General features: G+C 47.4%; 2 protein-coding genes across 2 annotated transcripts; one reads left to right on the top strand and one right to left on the bottom strand.

The window, feature by feature from the left end:
• Positions 1–417: 417 nt before the first annotated feature.
• On the bottom strand, positions 418–6,100 carry pygo2 (pygopus homolog 2). The gene is made up of 4 exons (XM_083685175.1): positions 5,930–6,100; positions 5,139–5,204; positions 3,830–3,879; positions 418–3,477 (listed from the first exon to the last, which is right to left on the bottom strand). The coding sequence occupies exons 2-4, from the start codon at positions 5,194–5,196 to the stop codon at positions 1,825–1,827; spliced, it is 1,761 nt and encodes a 586-aa protein (XP_083541301.1). The 5' UTR covers positions 5,197–5,204; positions 5,930–6,100; the 3' UTR covers positions 418–1,824.
• Positions 6,101–7,655: 1,555 nt separating this feature from the next.
• Positions 7,656–15,146, top strand: LOC310814834 (SH2 domain-containing adapter protein E-like; the record flags this gene model as incomplete). Its single annotated transcript, XM_083684370.1, has 7 exons — positions 7,656–8,153; positions 10,597–10,723; positions 12,273–12,533; positions 13,184–13,293; positions 13,525–13,661; positions 14,183–14,302; positions 14,960–15,146. 7 exons carry the CDS (start codon positions 7,656–7,658, stop codon positions 15,144–15,146), a joined length of 1,440 nt encoding a protein of 479 aa, XP_083540496.1.
• Between the last annotated feature and the right edge of the window lie 4,534 nt (positions 15,147–19,680).

Raw genomic sequence — 19,680 nt, forward strand, 5'->3', positions numbered from 1 at the left:
GTGTGGACCTAGAGAATGATTATGTTGCAAGTCAACGTGTATAATGCATGTGTGCAACCATAAACAACGCTATTGTACTTTGTACAGAAGGTAGACCACACTCAGACCTGTCCGCCGGGTCAAACACTTGCGTCAAATTCTTAAGCTGCCCTCTAATTAAATTTACCTGAGCACAACAGCACCAATGGAATAGTCTCAAAAGTTTTAAAACTCTGTTTTATGGATGTCAAGGGGGGTCAAAGGGTTGGGGTCAATTCCATTTCAACTAAGTCAATTCAGGACCTAATTACACATGAAATTCCAATTGAAATGGAATTGACCCCAACACTGCTGTCAACACTAACATTATGGCTTATTACAAATGTGCATGGGATAACATAGCATTATATGTATAACAATGCCAAGAAACTAGGGTAGTATATTTTTTAGTGGTTTTCCCATACCCCAATGTTTAATACAACAGAACGCAACAAATAAAAAAAATTGGACAAGGACGAGTACAAAAACAATTCTCTTTACTTCAGAGTTCAGTACCTTCCCCACCCCGTGTGGGACTGGTCCCTCTGGGTGGCGCCAGAGTAGAGCACATTTAACAGCACAGATATTCAGTACAAAAAAGGGAACGGCTGAGAAAAAGGCAACTTGGACAGAAATGTAAAAAAAAAAAAAGAAAAAAAAAAAACAAGAAGAAAAATTACAAACACCTTCTGCCATGACAATAATATGAAAAAGGATATTCTTTTTTTCGCTCACTTATTTGGTCTACTTCAAGGCCTCTAGCAGAGACCAATACAAACAAAAACAGATCAGACAAGTTTACTGCATTGGTTCCCATGCAAACCCCAAAGACTACACACATCTGATATGACACATGATGATGTCACTACTCGCTATGCCACACCATCCAATAGCACTGAGAGCACAACTCCTGTGTCCAGCGGAGACAGATAGAAAAATGGTAGATTTTTCATTGTATAAAAAACACAAGTCCATTCATTGACAGAACCAAGACATGAGATTCCATTCCGAGGTTCCATTCCCAGGAAGGAAGATTCCAAGGTCCAAGATTCAATTTTTTTTGTTTTTTGTTCATTGGTTGATTCTCCTGCATTCCACGATGGACAGAGGCGTGTTTTGGGGCGAATGTACAGGCTGTACATCGATACATGTTTCTGTGGGTCCACCCTCCCCCCTCCCTCTCTCTCTCTCTCTCTCTTTCTCTCTCTCTCTGTGTGGGAGAGGGGTGAAAAGTCTGGTACATTATTAAGGAGAGGCCTGGGTCTCCTTTAGATTTGTCTGCTCTGGGTCAGAACCAGGGGCGGCGGAGGGGGTGTGGGGGTGTGTGTGTTGGTGTGTGTGTGTGTGTGTGGGTGTGTGTGTGTGTGTGTGGTGAGTATACTGACTGACTGAACGGGGGCCGGTCAGTCAGTCAGTCAGTCAGTGTGTGTGTGTGTGTGTGTGTCAGTGCGGGGCATCCGTGCCGGTCAGTCACAAAGTGTGAGGTAGTGTGTTGGTGTCAGTGCTTCGCTGGTCGGCAGGCCGCATTTCTGAAAGATGGTGGAGGGAGCATTTATCATGTAATTGATTGGGGGGGGTTACATTTTCCAGTCCAAAGGAGTCACTAAAAGTGCTATACCATATGCAAGCATGTGTGTGTGTGTTATGTTAGAGTGAGATTTGATCAGGCATATAAAGGGCTCGTCAGTCAGAGAGGGTTGGGCAGTAGTCGGCAGGATAGACAAATGCCATTCAGAGAGATCAGATCAGTCAATGTCTCTTCCCCTCCCCTCCCCACCTCCAGGTCTCTCCTCCGGCTCCCTTACCTCAGCCCTCGTTGGCTGCCACCAGTTGACCCAGGCCCTGGCGCATGTACACCGCCTGGATCTCCTTGGTCTTGAGGCAGAAGTCGCAGGCCCAGACCGCCGAGCTCTCGCGGGTCAGCAGCCCGTAGGCCGGTTCCGTCAGACCCGTGCAGTCACGGTGGAACCAGCGCTGGCACGACGCCTCGCACAGGATGGCGTCCTGATCGTCGTGCACCTCCGACAGGCAGAAGCCGCAGGGGAACACCATCCCGGGGCCGCCCAGCTTCCCTGGGCCGGAGCCTGGGCCGGTGGAGGGGGCGGTGGGGCCGGGGGCCAGGGGGGACTGGGTGTTGGGGGTGGAGGTGGAGTTGGAGGGGGGGTTGGGGTTGCTGCCCGGGGTGTTGCCCCCACTGTTGTTGCTCATGTTGTTCTGGGCAGAGGTGGGGGGTGCGTTGGGCATGCCGGGCCCCCCCCCGCCTGGTGCGTTGTTCTGCTGGTTGTAGGGGGCGGAGCCAGGGGCAGAGTTGGGCGGAGTGGGCTGTTGCTGCTGCGACGGGTTATTGGAGGAAGGGGTGTTGGCAGAGTTGGACGGCTGGAGCTGATTGGGCGGCGGCTGCTGCTGAGGCTGGGAGCCGTTGAGGGGGCCAGTGGGGGAGGAGTTGGGGTTGGGCTGGGGGGGCTGGGCCGAGGGGGGTTGGCCGCCGGATGTGTTGGGGTTGGGCTGCTGCTGGACGTCGGGGTGGCCTGGGAACCCTCCTCCAGGCTGGGGGGGGCCAGAGTTGGGAGGGGGGCCAGGGGTGTTGTTGTTGGGAGGGGGGCCGTTGGGATTTAAGTTAGGCTGCTGCTGCTGCTGAGGAGGCCCAGGCTGAGGCCCCCCGCCACCAAAGTTCTTCCCCTCCTCGTTCCCTGGGGGGCTGGGCCCGGGGTAGGGGCCGTCCTGTGACGGAGGGAACTGTCCTTGCGGGGGTAACCCTGGGAGCCCCCCCACCATGTTTCCTCCTGGACCCCCTCCCATGCCCCCCATCATGTTCATCCCCCCTGGCATCCCCCCCATGGGGTTCATGGGGCCGTGGGGGGGTCCCCTGGGGCCCCCTCCTCCAGGTAAAGGGGGGCTGTTAAAGGGGTGCCCACCTTGTCCATGCTGTTGCTGCGGGGGCATCCCAAACCGAGGGTGCGGTGGTCCCCCCCCTCCGGGACCCCCCATACCCCCAGGGGACAGCATGGGGTTGAACCCCGGTCCAGGGTGCATGGGTGGACTGAAATTGGGGGGCATGTTGAACTGCTGTGGACCCCCAGGGGGGAATCCTCCTCCTCCACCACCTCCACCACCACCCCCAAAACCAGGCATCCCCCCGAAGCCCAGTTGGTGGTGCGGTCCTGCGTTGGGGGGCGGAGGGCCGAAGGGGGGTCTCCGTCCTGGCTGCCCAGGCCCGGGCCCTGGTCCTCCAGGCCCCATGAAGGGCCCCATGCCTGGGCCCATCCTGCCTCCACCCCCATACCCACCGCCTCCACCGGCCCCGGGGCTGGGCAGGAACGGCCCACCCCCTGGACCTCCAGCACCACGGGGTTGGGGCGGGGGGCCAAAGTCATCGTCGAAAGGGTTGGAAGCAACCAGGTGGTCCACCATGGGCGTGGGCGGAGGCGCAAACTCAGAGAGGTGGGAGAACGCTGCCCCCTGAAAAACAGAGGGGGGGGGGGGGGGGGGGGGGAGACACAACATTTCAGATTTCACGATGTGAAATTATATTTCATGTTCATGAATGTGACTGGTTTGGTTCGGTGAGAGCAAGAGCAGAGGACACAGATGACTTCAAGCATTCACAGACAGGAGCACTAGTCAAACACAGAGTGGGGTTTTACACTGTACGGGGCCGACGGGACCCGAACCACACTGTGCCGGCTCTGATATTTCCCTGTCGCTCTGCCCTTTTTGAGCACTACGGCTCAGCTCAGTTCGGCTCGGCTTGAACGAGGGAGGTGAGATTGTGTAAACGTTCCCGTAGGAACGTGCTGCGTTCCCTCTTTACCTGAGTGTTGGATTTCCTCTTCTTCTTCTCCGGGCTCTTCATCTGTGAACCTACAGAGGGGAGGGGTGGAGGGAGGGGAGAAAGAGAGAGAGAGAGAGAGAGATTCTTAAACACTCCATCAAGTTGTTATGTGCACTATTGACAGTCTGGCTATTTGGTGCGTGAACCTACCCTTGGTTTCTTAATCACATCAGGTAAATGACAATGACTTAAAAGGTCCAATTACACCAAATGTCACAATGACTTAAATGTTGCATTAGTAGCCCAGTGCCTGGCAGTATTGTGGTGACGGGGCTCTAAGGAGACCAGTGATGCGCGGCTTGTCCGAGCACCGTGCCCGTCAATAACAGGTTACCAGTGTGTTGAGAATATAAGCACTCCTAGAAAACATTTTTTGAAATCAACAGACGAACATATGAGCGTTGTATTTGATTCGACGCACACCCGTCTGCAAGTTATCCCTTCAGAAGTGCTAACATCACGCAATCAGATTCAGAGAATGTCGCGGTGCACAAATGTCAAGCAGACATTCTGGTCATGCGTCGCTTTACTTGATGGAAGGGTTCAGCCTAGCATTAGAATTTCTGCCTACATATCCCTGACATTTAAACGACATATTCCTAACATTTAAACTACAGATCCCTAACATTTAAACTTCATATTCCTAACATTTAAACTACAGATCCCTAACATTTAAACTACAGATCCCTAACATTTAAACTACATATTCCTAACATTTAAACTACATATTCCTAACATTTAAACTACAGATCCCTAACATTTAAACTACATATTCCGTAACATTTAAACTACAGATCCCTAACATTTAAACTACATATTCCGTAACATTTAAACTACAGATCCCTAACATTAAAAGAACTACAAATCTATATCAAAGACAAGTCCAGAAATGTACATGAAGTCAGTGATGGATACAGACACAACCTGCCTGAGGAGGGCACAGTGTTGGACAAAACAACCACCACAACAACTGACAGTCAATAGGACCATAAACAGAGGCAAGGAAGGAGGTGAAGTTTGATCACACCAGAAGCAGAAAAGGGGACAGAGGAGGCATGAGAAGAGAGAGATGGAGTCTCACATGGACAAGGCATGGGCCACAAGAAATACACATGAATCCCTTTGAGTGACAGACTCCACTGGACGACAGACACAGTGACAGGCGTGTGGTGGAGTAGACCCCACAGTCACACGTGGGGGGAGGGGGAGGACTGAGCCGGGACCCCAACGCTGCAGTAATGAATGGTTCCGATCTAATTGGGAGATGGACAAATAAACAGATTCTTACCTTTGCCTCGTTTTCCTTGACCTTGTCCCGCCAGTAGTCTCCCCGATTCGGCAGCCATTATTATGACTGTCGGTGCGGTGCCATGTCACCGTTCATATGTAAGAAAAATGTAAAAATGACGAATAGGCTTGAGAACTTGGACCCGAGCAATAGTAGCTGTTGGAGTCATAAAACAGCTTTTTGTTTGGTTTTGATGAGGGTAGCTAGCTAATTAGTTTCTTTTCTGTACCCTCGCAATTTGGCTAACAATCGCTCCAATGCCTGGCTCTGGCCACCGACTTGCAGCTGGATATCTTGATCGGCACGCTTTGGCTGTCACGCCGGGGTTTGGTGGCCAAGAAACTTGCTCATAAGTCCTCGAACACTGTGGCCCGGGTCAGTTTAGGCAGCCGGGTCGCACAGAATGAGGTGCTAGCCTGAATGAACGAAGCTGGCTAGCTAATGTTTGCCACACAAAATCAGAATGCAAGTTGCATTACACTCCCCCTCCTCCCACTAAAAATGATCACTTACAGATGTGTAGCAAATAAGCTAGCTGACCAGATAGCACTAGCTAACGCTACCCATTACTAATTCGGGTCTGCTTACGATAGACTGCTATGAATTGTGGATAAAATCAAAGATCAATTCGGTCAACTTGCATGTTTTGCCTCCCTGTATGATAGCAAGCGATACATAAACAATCGGTAAAAATGTTGCTTAGCTTAATTAGCTGGCTAGCTAAGTTAGCTTGGATAGCTAGCAACTAAAAGCTAGCTTGCTAGCTCTCCGGCTTGGGAAGCAAACTATACCCTTTCTCCGTTGCTTGCTCTGATGTCCGTTAAAATGACCCTCTCCGGTGTGTCATTGCCGATATACCAGTCTTCACACGGTAGCTGACTATATGCTTTCGGTATATGATAATAATTCATACAAACACGCAAATTTTGCCATATTAATCATGGCCTACTGTCGCCGCCGGACAAAGAGGGACAGGCAGGAGAGACGCGCACACAGGAACATTACAACTGAGAGGAAAAATAGGGGTGTCTTAAAAATAATTATAACATATTTAATTGAATTGTTGCATCGGTATCACCAAGCAAATTCAACATAGAAACGTGAAATGTACGTTATTGTAATCATATTGTTTCACGATTTAGAATAGATATAACACTTGGTTTATGTAAAGCTCTATGTTTTGATTGATACCCCTTTGATTGCTGTTTGTGGAGCAGCCCTAGATCAGCCTAGAAGGGACCACTTTCAAACGCTGAAGTGGAGACTGTCAGGGACGTGGGGTGGACGTGGATTTCTCATGTGGGCAACATTTTAATTTCAACATTTCATGCAACACTGTAACCTGATTGTAACCTGATGTCATTACAAGTTATCTTAACGTCTGACTGTGACAGTTGCAACATTTACTGTCCATCAAATGAATACTAACATTTTACACACACACATTTGTGTTAGGCTATAAGTGGGCTTGCTCATATGGACCATCAACATTTCATGCAAAATGTATTGTCCATAAAATGAATACTTTGATTAAATGCACACATTCTGATTATTCATGGATTGAATTATACATGTCCCTTGCTGACTCAGTACAGAGGGGCTTTATTTAAAAAGAGCCAGCCTGCATTCACGTCCTGCATCTATCATTTTTACCTAAAAAAAATGAAAAGAAAAAAGAAAATCTAATAGTTTAGACCTACCTGATTTGCCAACCTTGCATCCAACACTAGAAGGCAGTCTAGGCTACTAGAAGTGAATCGTAGAAGACCCCACTAGAATCAATCCGCCCCCTGTAAAGTTTAGCCCCCCACCCTTCTCACCCTATCGACTTCTGACTGCAGTCAGTGGACTACATTGTTGCAGTAGACGGCCGTGAGGATTGGACACTCTGGGAATGGGACCTATAATAACAACCAAGAAAAACTATCGATTCTTTCGAGTCTTTGCTCTTCAAAGACTTCTCTTTATCCAAAGGGAATAACTTTAAAGCTGAATGGAAGAAGTAGAGGACGTGACTTTAAAGAAAATAACAAATGGGATAAATTAGGGGTATATAATTTTACCTTCCCTAATAGGCTATAAGCCTTTATGTATATTTTCATTATATCCTATAGGATATATTCGGTATTAGCTTATTGTACTTTCAATATGTTTTATAGCCAATAGAACTCTTGAAATCTTGAATTAATCAAATAATTGTAGCCTCGGTTAATTGCTCATCAAATTTAAATGGACATTGTTCATATTTACTTGCAATTATGATTTGGCAATCAGGCAACTAGGGTATAAGATTTGTTTCCTAATGGAAATTAACCAAAAACCAGTCGATGCATAGACTACATAGGCTCAAAGAATCCGAGATAACAGCTTGTAGGCTAGACAACGGAAGTCTTTTGTGTCCGAATAGCCTACTGTGATTTCTAAAGGTGCGTCTTTGGGGCAGTAGCCTTAACAGTGTATGGGGCATAGAGGTGTTAGGGCCAACGAAGAAGTTATTGGTTTTCGATAGGATCAACAATGGCGAAGTGGTTCAAAGAGTTCCCCATCAATTTAAAGAACGGTACCGACCGAATCCGGTCCGCTTCGGAGTCGGGCTCCCAGTCCCGTAGTAAACCTGGGCTGGTGGCTGGCATCGGAACCAAGGCAACCAGCTCCAAGGGGAGTCAGCGCAAAAACTCGTCGGGGGTGGATAGCGGAGGCGGGGGGGTGGGCTCTCTCCTGTCAGGGAGAAATCGAAAAAATTCTGCCAACGAATTGGGTCGGAATGGGACCGGTTCGATAAAGGATGGGAAAGTTTGGGATAGCCTTCTTCCAGGAAAAAGCCGCAAAAATTCCAAAGCTGATACGGGGATTGAAGAGCACCGGCCACTCAAAAGTTCCAGTTCTGCGAATGCGTTCATCAGTCGGCTCATTAAAGTGGACAAACAGGACAAGAGCTCCAACTTCACTAGCGGTACCAGCGGTCCAACGGTACCAGACCCAGAGAAAGGACAGCCACTGTGCAAAACAGAGACGGTGAGAGGGTTTGAGTTACTTTCAATTAGTTTATTCTCCTTTCTTTGTAACGAATGAAGTAGCCTAAGCTACACTGTTTAATGAGCCTAGAGTGTATAGGCTATGATGTTAATTATGGTTAGATATGAATTCATAAATATGATTTGTATGTGTTTAGTTTTAGGCTATATGATAAATAAACATAACATCCAAACTGCAATGAGCATCAATAAATGAACTGCTTATTTGTTATTCACATGCATGTTATTCACTAAGCCCTGATTTAGTAGTACAACAGGAATTGTACTCTGCCAAACAAGAAATAATATTCAATGTCATCAATACTGTTGACACTGTAAAGGATCGGTCAAAGCTGTGAAAGTTGATATTATTGTTTCAGCTTTCCTCCCTCCCCTTTGTCTCTACCTCTCATTGTATCCACTCCTCCCTGCCTGTCTCTCTATCTTTCTTTCCCTTCCTCTCCACCTCCCCCCCCCCCCCCCCACCATCATTCTCACCCCTATTGAATGCAAAGTTTCTCTAAGATCAGAGTCAGAACAAACCTACATGATCCCCAAACCCCCTCCTCTTCTATCTTCCTAGCCCAGTCTTTCCCCCTATGTCACCCCTCCACCCCATCCCTCTCTTTTCTCTTTTTCAACCCCCCTGGAGCAGGCTATCATGTTATTGAAAGCATTGTGTCATCTGACACTCAGGCGCGAACCCAGGTCCCCTCTGGCTATGCTTTGAAATAAAATGTAGAGAGAAAAAAGACGAGAGAAACGATGTAGCGAGATGCTGTGAAAAAGACAGATAAAGGGGGGAAGGAGAGAAAGAAAGAGAGAGGTGGGGGAGAAGGAGAGAAAGAGAGAGAGAGAGAGGTGGATGAGAGTTTTATGTTTCGAGGGGTAAATCCCTTTCTCATGCCTGTTCTCCTGTTTACACCAATGGCTGGTGTTGTCAGTCTGTTCTCTATTCACCTCTCTTTGTTTCTCAGTGAACAAGTGAATAGGTCTCAGGGGTCTTAAAAAGGGAGGTAGTTTGATGTGTTTTTTTCTTAGTGACTCAGGGCCTGCTCAGTATGCACATCTTGCATTTATCCCACACCGTGTGTGTGTGTGTGTGTGTGTGTGTGTGTGTGTGTGTGTGTGTGTGTGTGTGTGTGTGTGTGTGTGTGTGTGTGCCTGTGTGCCTGCCTGTGTGCCTGCCTGTGCCTGTGCCTGTGCCTGTGCCTGTGTGTGTGTGTGTGTGTGTGTGTGTGTGTGTGTGTGTGTGTGTGTGTGTGTGCATAGATGCATGCATGCATGTGTGTGTTTGTCTTAGGAGTTGTCTCCAAAGCTGTCACTGTCACATCATCAGTTGAGTGACATATTGCATCACCTACTTTATCAAGCTGGTGTTATTCTATCCTGGTTGAATGATGGATGAACACCTCAGGGACCTGTCAGTCATCCTGTCTTTACATGGAAAACATAACCAGACATTACTGACCAAGAACATGACTGTCACCCGAAGACCTTCCTCCCAGGTCAGACTTCCTCCCAGGCCTTGTCTCTGACAATCAGATTAACCTGAAAGGCCCTGACACTGATAAAAACACTGAAGTCAGGTCACAGGTGTGAAGTCAAAGTCAAAGTCAAAGTGGCTTTAATGTCAATTCTTCACATGTCAAGACATACAAAGGAATCGAGAGGACGTTTCTCACTCTCCCACGGTGAGACAGATAAAGTGCCCAGGCACAACAGATAAGACAAGACATACTAAAAGTAAAACATTCAATAAAAATAATTTAAACAGTGTGTGAAGGCCCTTTAGAAACAACACATTCAACAGGTAGGTGTGATTGTTAGGACAATGGACCCAGGACAAAGATGGCTGCCATGATGATACCGCTGTTCTGTAAAGGTTAAATAAAGGTTCTTTTATTGAACCTTTATTCATCCCTGCTGGTGTTGCTGAGATAAACATCTAGTTTACAATAGAGATCTGGTCACTCCCTTTGAACTAGACTGATATCAGAGGGGCCAGTTGAGACATTTTATTGAGCTACTGATTGCATTCTCTAGTTAGTCTCTTTGGAAGACTGTTAGATACTTATCTGATTAGATACTTACAAAATAGATGGAATAGAAACGGGCCCACTGCAAGCCCGTCCTCCGATTTCTACTTCCACCGGCCTCCCTGGTAGAGATTATATGTCAACCTTTCCTTCCCTCATCTAGGGGCTTTCCGCACTACAGGGCCGATCCAAACCTCTGATCATTTATTTTCAGATTGTGCTTTCCAGCACTGTTTCAGCATCTGTGGTGGATGCGTAACCAGGCCAGCAGCACAGCTCAGCTCAGCTTGGCTCTGTAGTGTGAATGAGGTTCTAGTGAATCACACTCTAGTCTACTGTATTCTCTGCTAGGTAGTTGTCGCCATGTGTATTCATTCTTGTTTCCATGGTTCTTGGCTTCCCCAGGTGATCATTCTGGAGGACTATGCAGATCCTTTTGACGCCCAGAAGACACGGGAGCAGAGGGAGGCGGAGAGAGAGGGGGAGAATGACGGATACATGGAGCCGTACGATGCCCAGCAGATGATCACAGGTGAGGTGGTGCACAGTAACCGGTGGGGATCGAACCTGGGTCTCCAACCCGCATGACAAGCCCAAGTGTATGCCATTAGACCTAGAGGACATCCCCAGGCTCACACGTCTCAGACTGGGCTACCCATCACCAGAGCAGGATTGTAAATCACCTCCACTACACACTGTCAATAAAACAGGTGGAGAGTCGTCTCAAGGCTGGGTAGCAAGCTGCACCTGGGTTGGCCCTTGACATGTGGAGAACAGATGGAGAGTTGCCTAGAACTCATTCAGTTTTTCTCTCTTATTCTTTCTCTCTGTCTCTCTTGTCCCCCCCCCCCCCTTCTTCCCGCCTATCTCTCCATGATCTCCTCTACAGGATACCATGCACTGGGGTTCACATGTGTGAATGACTGGACTGACATTTTCAGTCTCGGCAGAAAAGAGTGATTAGAAAACGTGAACGTGAATTCCCCTAGTTCGCCTCGCGCCGTACCCCCACGGGGTTGCCACAGCAACTGTGTTGTGCTAGGACAATGGGCGCAGTTTCCTGTCCCTACTTCCTTTTTCCTGTCTCTGTTTCCTGGTACTATTGAAAGGAAAGGAAGTCAGCCCTCTCTGACCCCCCCCCCCCCCTCCCTCTCCCCGCCTCTCTCTCAGACACAGGCCCAACTACATGCCCCCCACCTCCCCCTCCCCCATATGGGCAGGCCTCATCATATCTCAAAACTTCGCAGCATCCAGGAAGACAACCAGTCAGTCGACCAATCATGTGCTCTTCTGACCTTTCATCCCGTCACTCCATTGTTTTACCCTAAATGGTAACACAATAGCCTGCTGTGACTCTTGAGTGACTCTAAAAACTGCTCTGTAGCTTTCTAGCCGACCTAAACGTTATTCATGTATTTTATTACCACTCTGGAAATCCCAGATTGACTCTGGAAAGCCCATTCATAGTGGCCTCTAGGGAGTGATGTGACCAACTTAATTCACAATGTGCGTCATGCTCAAACACATCATAGTATGGACGCTGTGCAGGAACAGAGGTCATTGTGACACATTTGACAGTGTTTAAGTGTTTAGGGGAGGCGGTAGATCAACACATTATGGTTCGGAACTGACAATGAAAGAATCACCTGACATCAATCAACAGCTTCTGACTAACTATAGCTTAGATCTGAAGTGGCTTATTGAATCGTTCAAAAGAATTAAAATCTCCTTTTTATCTTTTATTTAATTAAACGATCACATCATTTTAAGTGCATTACTCTTATTTAATCCCCCTTTTTATCCTTGTTTTGAACACTTCTCAGGGCATTCCTTACTCCGGCATTGACCCCATAATCAGTGGTTCTGTTGTAAGAGAATTCTTCAAAGGTTTCCCCTAAAGGGACACATAGAGATCCCTTTTGGAACCCTTCCTTCTAAGAGTATAGGGGTCTGTGATCTACTGTTGGGAATGGTTTAGCCCAGAGCCATACTGTCTATATATACACATCTAGGCTAGGCAACATGTGGTATAGCTGCCTCCTGACTTACACTAACAGAAGATCACTGATCTCTCCCCCCAGAGATCAGACGGAGGGGCTCCAAGGACCTGCTCAAGATGTGCGTTCTGCTGGAAGGGGGCGAGGGAGCGGGGGAGGAGGGGCGGCCCGGGCCCCCACAGATCTACGACGTTCCCTATGACAGTGGCACCGAGGGCGTTGGCATTGGGGAGGGAGGGGGCGCCAAGACCCCGGTCACGCGGCCAGAGTTAGACCCCCGGCCCCCCGCAGAGTACGAGCTGCCTTGGGAGTGGAAGAAGGAGCAGATTGTCAGGGCTCTGTCAGGTACGTCAGGTCAGGACTCTGTCAGGGCAAGACTCTATGAGGTACATCAGGTCAAGACTCTGTCAGGTCAAGACTCTGTCAGGGCAAGACTCTATGAGGTACATCAGGTCAACACTCTGTGAGGTACGTCAGGTCAGAACTCTGTCAGGTCAAGACTCTGTCAGGTCAGGACTAGCCACATAGAATAGAACAGGACAGGGTTTAATAGAATGGAATGGAATGGAATAGAATAGAATAGAATAGAATGGAATGGAATAACATAGAATAGAATAGAATAGAATAGAACAGAACAGAACAGAACAGAACAGAACAGAACAGAACAGAACAGAACAGAATAGAACAGAATAGAATAGAATAGAATAGAATAGAATAGAATAGAATAGAATAGAATAGAATAGAATAGAACAGGACAGGACAGGACATAGTAGAACAGAACAGAATGGAATAGAATAGGATGGGATCGAATAGACGACCGTGAACTAGTCTAGTGCACCACATATACTGCATGTAAACTATTTTACACTGTACTGGCTACAATGTACTGTGTATGGTATACAATAACAGACATGTGATGTGTAAACATCTACTCTACTGTGGTTTCATCAATATCTCCTCCGATGTCTCCTCCCCCTCTCCCCTTTTCCCTCCAGCTCAGTTTGACAGCACTGAGCGTCCCTCCCCAACCAAGGAGGAGCCCCCCCACCTCACCCTCACACGCCAACCCCAGCAGCAGCCCCAGCCCAGGCCCCAGTCCCAGACCATGACCCAGACCCAGAACCAGCCCCAGACCCAGTCCCAGCCCCAGCCCCAGACCCAGACCCTGACAAGGCAGCCCCAGCAGCAGCCCCAGCCCAGGCCCCAGTCCCAGACCATGACCCAAACCATGACCCAGACCCAGAACCAGCCCCAGACCCAGTCCCAGACTCAGACCCTGACAAGACAGCCCCAGCAGCAGCCCCAGCCCAGGCCCCAGTCCCAGACCCAGAACCAGCAACACCTCAGACAGAAGAGCTGGAGCCAGAAGATCCTCAAGTCCTCGCCCACCCTGTCCCCCTCCTCCCCTCCCAGCGTGGTCCCTGAGGGGGATGCGTGCCGGGTCGACCCCACCCTGCCCCTGGAGAAACAAAGGTGAGGGGACTGAATGATTCTGACATCACCCTCATTGAAGTTGAGATTTAAAACTGTTAGGGACAGGTTAGGGTTAGGGTAAGGCTTTGGGTTAGGGTCAAGGTTAGGGTTAGGGTTTTTGGTAGGGCCTCCCAAGTATCCCACTTAGCATCTACCATGAGGATACAGGGTCATAGGTCAAAGAGAATGAGAGGTCATCTGTATTGTAGTCCTGGCATGCCATTATGTGTAGTCACTTCTGCAATATGATAATGTAGTGCTGTAGAGATAAGACGCTATACTAGCTCCTCCCACTCTGTTGGGGCCAAATCCTAACGCAAGGCTTGAGATAGAACGGCGTGTGCGTAACTCATGCATTGATGTCAGTGGGAAATCTTTGACAAAAACACAGTTTGACACACATGTAGTTCAGATATTGCTCTTATAATAATGCATGGGTTATCTGCTGTTGTAAGCCCTTTTAACATGCCTGACCCCTCCGCCTCTCTCTCTTTCTCTCTCTCTCTCTCTCTCCCTATCAGCTGGTACCATGGCTGTGTGACACGTCAGGAGGCGGAGTCTCAGCTCCAGTCCTGCAGAGAGGCCAGCTTCCTGGTCAGGAACAGCGAATCAGGAACCAGCAAATACTCCATCGCTCTGAAGTGAGTATTCTGTGTGTTTTCATTGGCCTGAGGTGTTGTCATGCTGTTTCTGCCGTCCTGAAATATGGAATACACTTTTTCGTTGTCGCTTTAATTTGATCCAATATTCAATTCTGCCTAACGATTTCCCCACTGTAAATTGTAGCATTTTTGATCCTTCTGTTTGTGCAACAAACCTAAAAATGTGTTCAGACCAAAGACAATATGCTGTGGCTTATAAAAAGGAATGATAGTTTATCTAACAGTGGCTTACGGATATTGGGCTGCTTCGACTGCCCTGTGAGTTTGACAATGATTTATGATCAGCATTTTATGGAGGGTCGAAAGAGAAGATCGTCAATGAATCAAGCGTCAAATGGATGGTAGGACTCTTGGAGGGAGAAGTGTGTTCTGTTTACCATCGCTTCCTGAGTGAACAGTCCATTCCTTTACTGGCTGAGAAGTCAACTTGACTTCATGGGAGTGAACTTATTTCATGGACCACATGCCCGTCACATCCTAGTCTTCAGATCAACTGAGTGGACTTCGCTCTCATTTGGAGAATCAGAATTGAGCCTCAGTCTCCTAATCTTCTCTTCCTCACTGTCCTCCTTTCTCTCTCTCTCTCTCTCTCTCTCTCTCTCTCTCTCTCTCTCTCTCTCTCCCTCTCTCCATCAGGACGAGCCAGGGCTGTGTACACATCATCGTGGCCCAGACCAAGGAGAGCGGCAGCTACACGTTGGACCAGAGCAGTGCTGTGTTTCCCAGCATCCCTGAGGTGGTGCACCACTACGGAGCCCAGCGGCTGCCTTTCAACGGGGCCGAGCACATGACCCTGCTGCACCCCGTACCACGACCTCACTGATGCCCCCCCCCCCCCCCCCCCATAACCCTACTGCACCCCCCAACCCCCCCCCAAACCCCCCCCCCCCCCCATGAATGACCTTGCGGCACCCTGTACCACGCCTTGACTGACTCCACCCTCTCTCATTCCATTCCATGCATTACAATGAGCCCGTCCTCCGATTTCTACCCCCACTAGCATCCCCATATATGGGCATCATAACAAACTTCCTGGACCTCTCCTCACCTCACACTGCATATCCACACCCACCCCTCCTCAGACGCTCTCTACCTATTTACTCCATATCATTCCTAGTCCTACCCTCTCTTTCTCTGTCTTATTTTCTCATGAACATGAAGCTGAACCACAAGCAGAAGAGAAGCATGCTTGCTCAGAGGCCCTGGTCTAAGAGACTACTGCTCTCATCCTCTGTATATTGATACCATCACCTTTCGTATGCAGCTAATGCAAAACGCCCAGGCCACGGGTTTTGCATGTGAACTTATGGGTATCCTATCCTGACTTGACTGTGAGGAGAAAAACAAACATCAGGTCGTCCACAGCAAAGTGACTCTCTCTCGCCCTCTGGTGGCTGTGCTGGTTCACTACACCAACTGGATTCTCAACTCTCAACACTGTATGTTGCATGGTAATACTGTACCAACAATTAAGTTATATCTTATCCCTAGCCTTATTTTTAAACACATATTGAGGAGAAGTAGCCTCCCCTTTATCTTATATTCCCTTTAAGGTATCTCTCTTTTCTTATTGACTGTGAACGATGGCGGTTGTGACTACTGTGAACCATTTAGTGATTCACCCTAATGCAAAGTGCCATGGATAGAGACTACCATCTCTCTCTCTGGGAAGTCAGGAAGTACCCAACGACTATATCATTGAAACTATAGTTTCCAAGTCTTGGTCCTGAAGTTCCCTGGTGTATTCTGAGTTTCATCTCAAGAAATGTCTGCATTGTGGATTATACTGTAGATTGAGAGCTGGGTTTGTGTGGTTCCTGATAGGGAAACACCTCCTTATACTCATCCTGCTGTGTAAGGTGCTTATTTCATCAACGATTGGAGTTAATGACCAAAATGATCAATAATTAGACCTCATTGATAAAAACAAGTGTCTAAAATTGTGAGGGAATACAATTTGATTTTATATTGGAGAAAGAAATGATGATGCAATGTTTTACTTGTGCATTACTTGTCATAGTGCACCCCCTGGTGCTAAGAACTGGACCAACAACCAAAGAAGAAGTGCCAATGCTGTCTGCCATGAACAGTTGTAATGTAATGTAAATGTAACCCAGTAGAGGCTGGTGGGGGTAGACATCAGGGGACGGGCTCATTGTAATGTATGGAATGGAATGAGCCTAGCTGAGCTGTACTGGGCTGGCCTGGTTACTCATCCACCATAGTTGCTGTACTGTAACAGTGCTGCAAAGGACAACGTGAAAGGAAAATATCCGAGCCAGCACATAATGGTTTGGGTCGGCCCTGTATGATAAGACCCTACATGTAACTGTCCTGTTAGATACAAACAATTTCGCACGTGTTTGATACCATTCCTCATTCCATTCCGTGTATTACAATGACCCCGTCCTCCGATTTCTACCTCCACCAGCCTCCCCTGATGTAACCCTAGCCTAGATAATGACTTGACTTGACTTGTGTACTCAACTCATTATAAAACAAAAAAATGATGATACTATTTTCAATCCTACTTTGTCTTTTGGTGTGTGTGAATGTAGATGCCTGCTGTTGAGGCAAGAATGAGTTGATATGATTGATTTGAATAAAATGTTGATAATAGTCAGGGTTTGTTTACATTTGTTACAACAAACACATGCGATTGATACCATTCCTAATTCCATTCGATGCATTACATTGAGCCCATCCTCTGGACTACATAAATAGGCCTACACAAAGTGAGTGAAACCGTGTCCTAAAACACGCATCATAGAATGACCCAGGAAGGAACATGAAGAAACCACATTAATTCAAAATGATAATGTACAAGGCTTCTGATTCCCCATAATGTAGGCTTATTGTGAACGCAGTGCTTAATTTATACTGCCCATTCTATGTAGTTCTCTGGTACTTGCATGTGGGTGCACACACACGCGCACACACGCGCACACACACACACACACACACACACACACACACACACGCGCGCGCACGTGCACATGCACACACACACACACACACACACACACACGTGCACACACACACACACGCGCGCACGTGCACATGCACACACACACACACACACACACACATGTGCACGTGCACATGCACACACACACACACACACACACACAAATCATCCTTCTCTAGCTTCTGTAGTGTCTAAGTTGCTGAAAAATTGATCAGTTTGTCAGTATCAGGTGGTTGGATGAGTCATTACATCAGCGCACGCACGCACGCACGCGTGTGTGTGTGTGTGTGTGTGTGTGTGTGTGTGTGTGTGTGTGTGTGTGTGTGTGTGTGTGTGTGTGCATCTAGGTACTATGTTGCATTAAAAGGTTAGGGGAAGGGTCTGGTGAGAGATTGGGTTTAGCGCTGAGTGAGGATTGTGTTTAAGGTTGAGTAAAGGACAAGGAAGGAAGGAGCAAGAGCATCCAGACCAAGCAGCTTTGTGTTCACTTAAAAGGTAAGTGCAACGTTAAAGAAGGCCCAAGCCTAAGGGTAGTATCATTACCACGGTTATTAGACACTTAACGTGTAGGAAAAAAGCGGAATTGACACCATCCCTCTCTCCTTGCCTGTCTGTTTCTCCTCCTCTCCCTTACCTTTCTCACTCTATCACTGATATCGGAGTCTGATCATCTGTCTATCATCTGGTTCACCTTAACTCACCTCAGGGACAGTCCCTATAAAAAGTTAGGGGGAAAGTGTGTAACATATAACACTACTTGAGGTTTTTTTGGGTTCTTTTGGGTACTTTGGGGTTCTTTTGGGTACTTTTGGTTTCTTTTGGGTATCTGTTTGTGGTTGTTTGAGATTGTTTTAGGTACTTTGGGGTTCTTTTGGGTACGTTGGGGTACTTTGGGGTTCTTTTGGGTATCTGTTTGTTGTTGTTTGAGGTTGTTTTAGGTACTTTGGGGTTCTTTTGGGTACTCTTTGGTTCTTTTGGGGTTGTTTTTTGTTTTATTTGGGGTTGTTTGGAGTGGTTTGGGTTGTTTGTAGTCTTGGTCCCAGGCATTTCTGCCCAAATGGGCGAAAGGTCTGGTGGACCAACACGTCAAACTTGGCTTCATTAAGCCAATAGAAAGACCGTCAAAAACGGACGGCGCAGAGCCATTGGCTTTACTTTGCATCAATCATTGCATCAAGCACTTCCCCACAGTGCTTACACACCAAACATTTCTGATTCGGAGCTACGCCTCCCGGCCATGTGAATCGCTGAGATCAAATAATAGCAAATACTTGACTCAGTAAATTCAATCCCACTAAGGCCAGGTTGTTGTTATTCCAGGCTTGGGGTTGTTTGGGGTGATTAGTAGGACCCCTCAGCAGATGCCTTTATCAGAAATTACAGTCATTCATTTAACGCAGTGAATTATTTTTGGATATGGTCCTGATGAGATTCAAACCCACAACCTTTACACTACAAGACCATGCTGGGCAGCACATGCCACTGGCTTGTTGCTTTAGTAGTTTGAATTTCTCTGATGAATATAGAGTAGCTACCAGAAGAGACACTGTTTTATATAGCAATGTTGTTTAGCCGATTTGGTACCTCAATGATTTACAGTAAACTAACATAAAAAATAACATTATGCCTCCTGTTAAAGTAGATAAACTGTATCTTCAAAAGGAAGATTGATTCATAAGCAACAGCTCACCTTGACTCAACTAAAGGACATTCCCTACAAGCTGATGTTTGGGGGTAGTGTGTAACAGTGGAGGCTGGTAGAGGTAGAAATCGGAGGATGGGCTCATTGTAATTCATGGAATGGAACGAGGAATGGCATTAAACACGCGTGAAATTGTTTGTATCTAACAGGACAGTTAGGGTCTTGTAGAGTTGTATTTTGCCCAAAATATCCCTGGTTCCTTCAAACAAACAATCAGACAGGTTTTTTGACTCTCTGTTCCATTTCGTTTGTCCGTCTGTCGTTCCAACATGATCCTCTACTTCTTCTACAAGAATATGTATTAGGGACATGTAGGGTCTTATCATACCGGGCCGACCCAAACCATTATGTGCTGGCTCGGATATTTTCCTTTCACATTTCCAGCACTGTTACAGTACAGCAACTATGGACGTGTAACCGGCCCAGTACAGTTCAGCTTGGCTTGGCTCGGCTCGCCTCTGTAGTGTGAATGAGAGTTTAGGGTCTAATCATACAGATCCTTGAACTCATTGGCACACTCTGAAAGGCCCTATCAAGATGGTCGGCTTAAACTTGATCAACGAGGACCGTCTCAAATTCTACCTGATGGGGGTGTAGTATGACTCTCGGGGACGCCCAGGACCAACCAAGATCATTTCATTTTGATTTTTTACGGGGGAGGGGGGGGGGGAAATTGATATTTCTGTT

This window comes from Argentina silus, assembly GCF_951799395.1.
Source record: "Argentina silus genome assembly, chromosome: 14".
Taxonomy (NCBI): domain Eukaryota; kingdom Metazoa; phylum Chordata; class Actinopteri; order Argentiniformes; family Argentinidae; genus Argentina; species Argentina silus.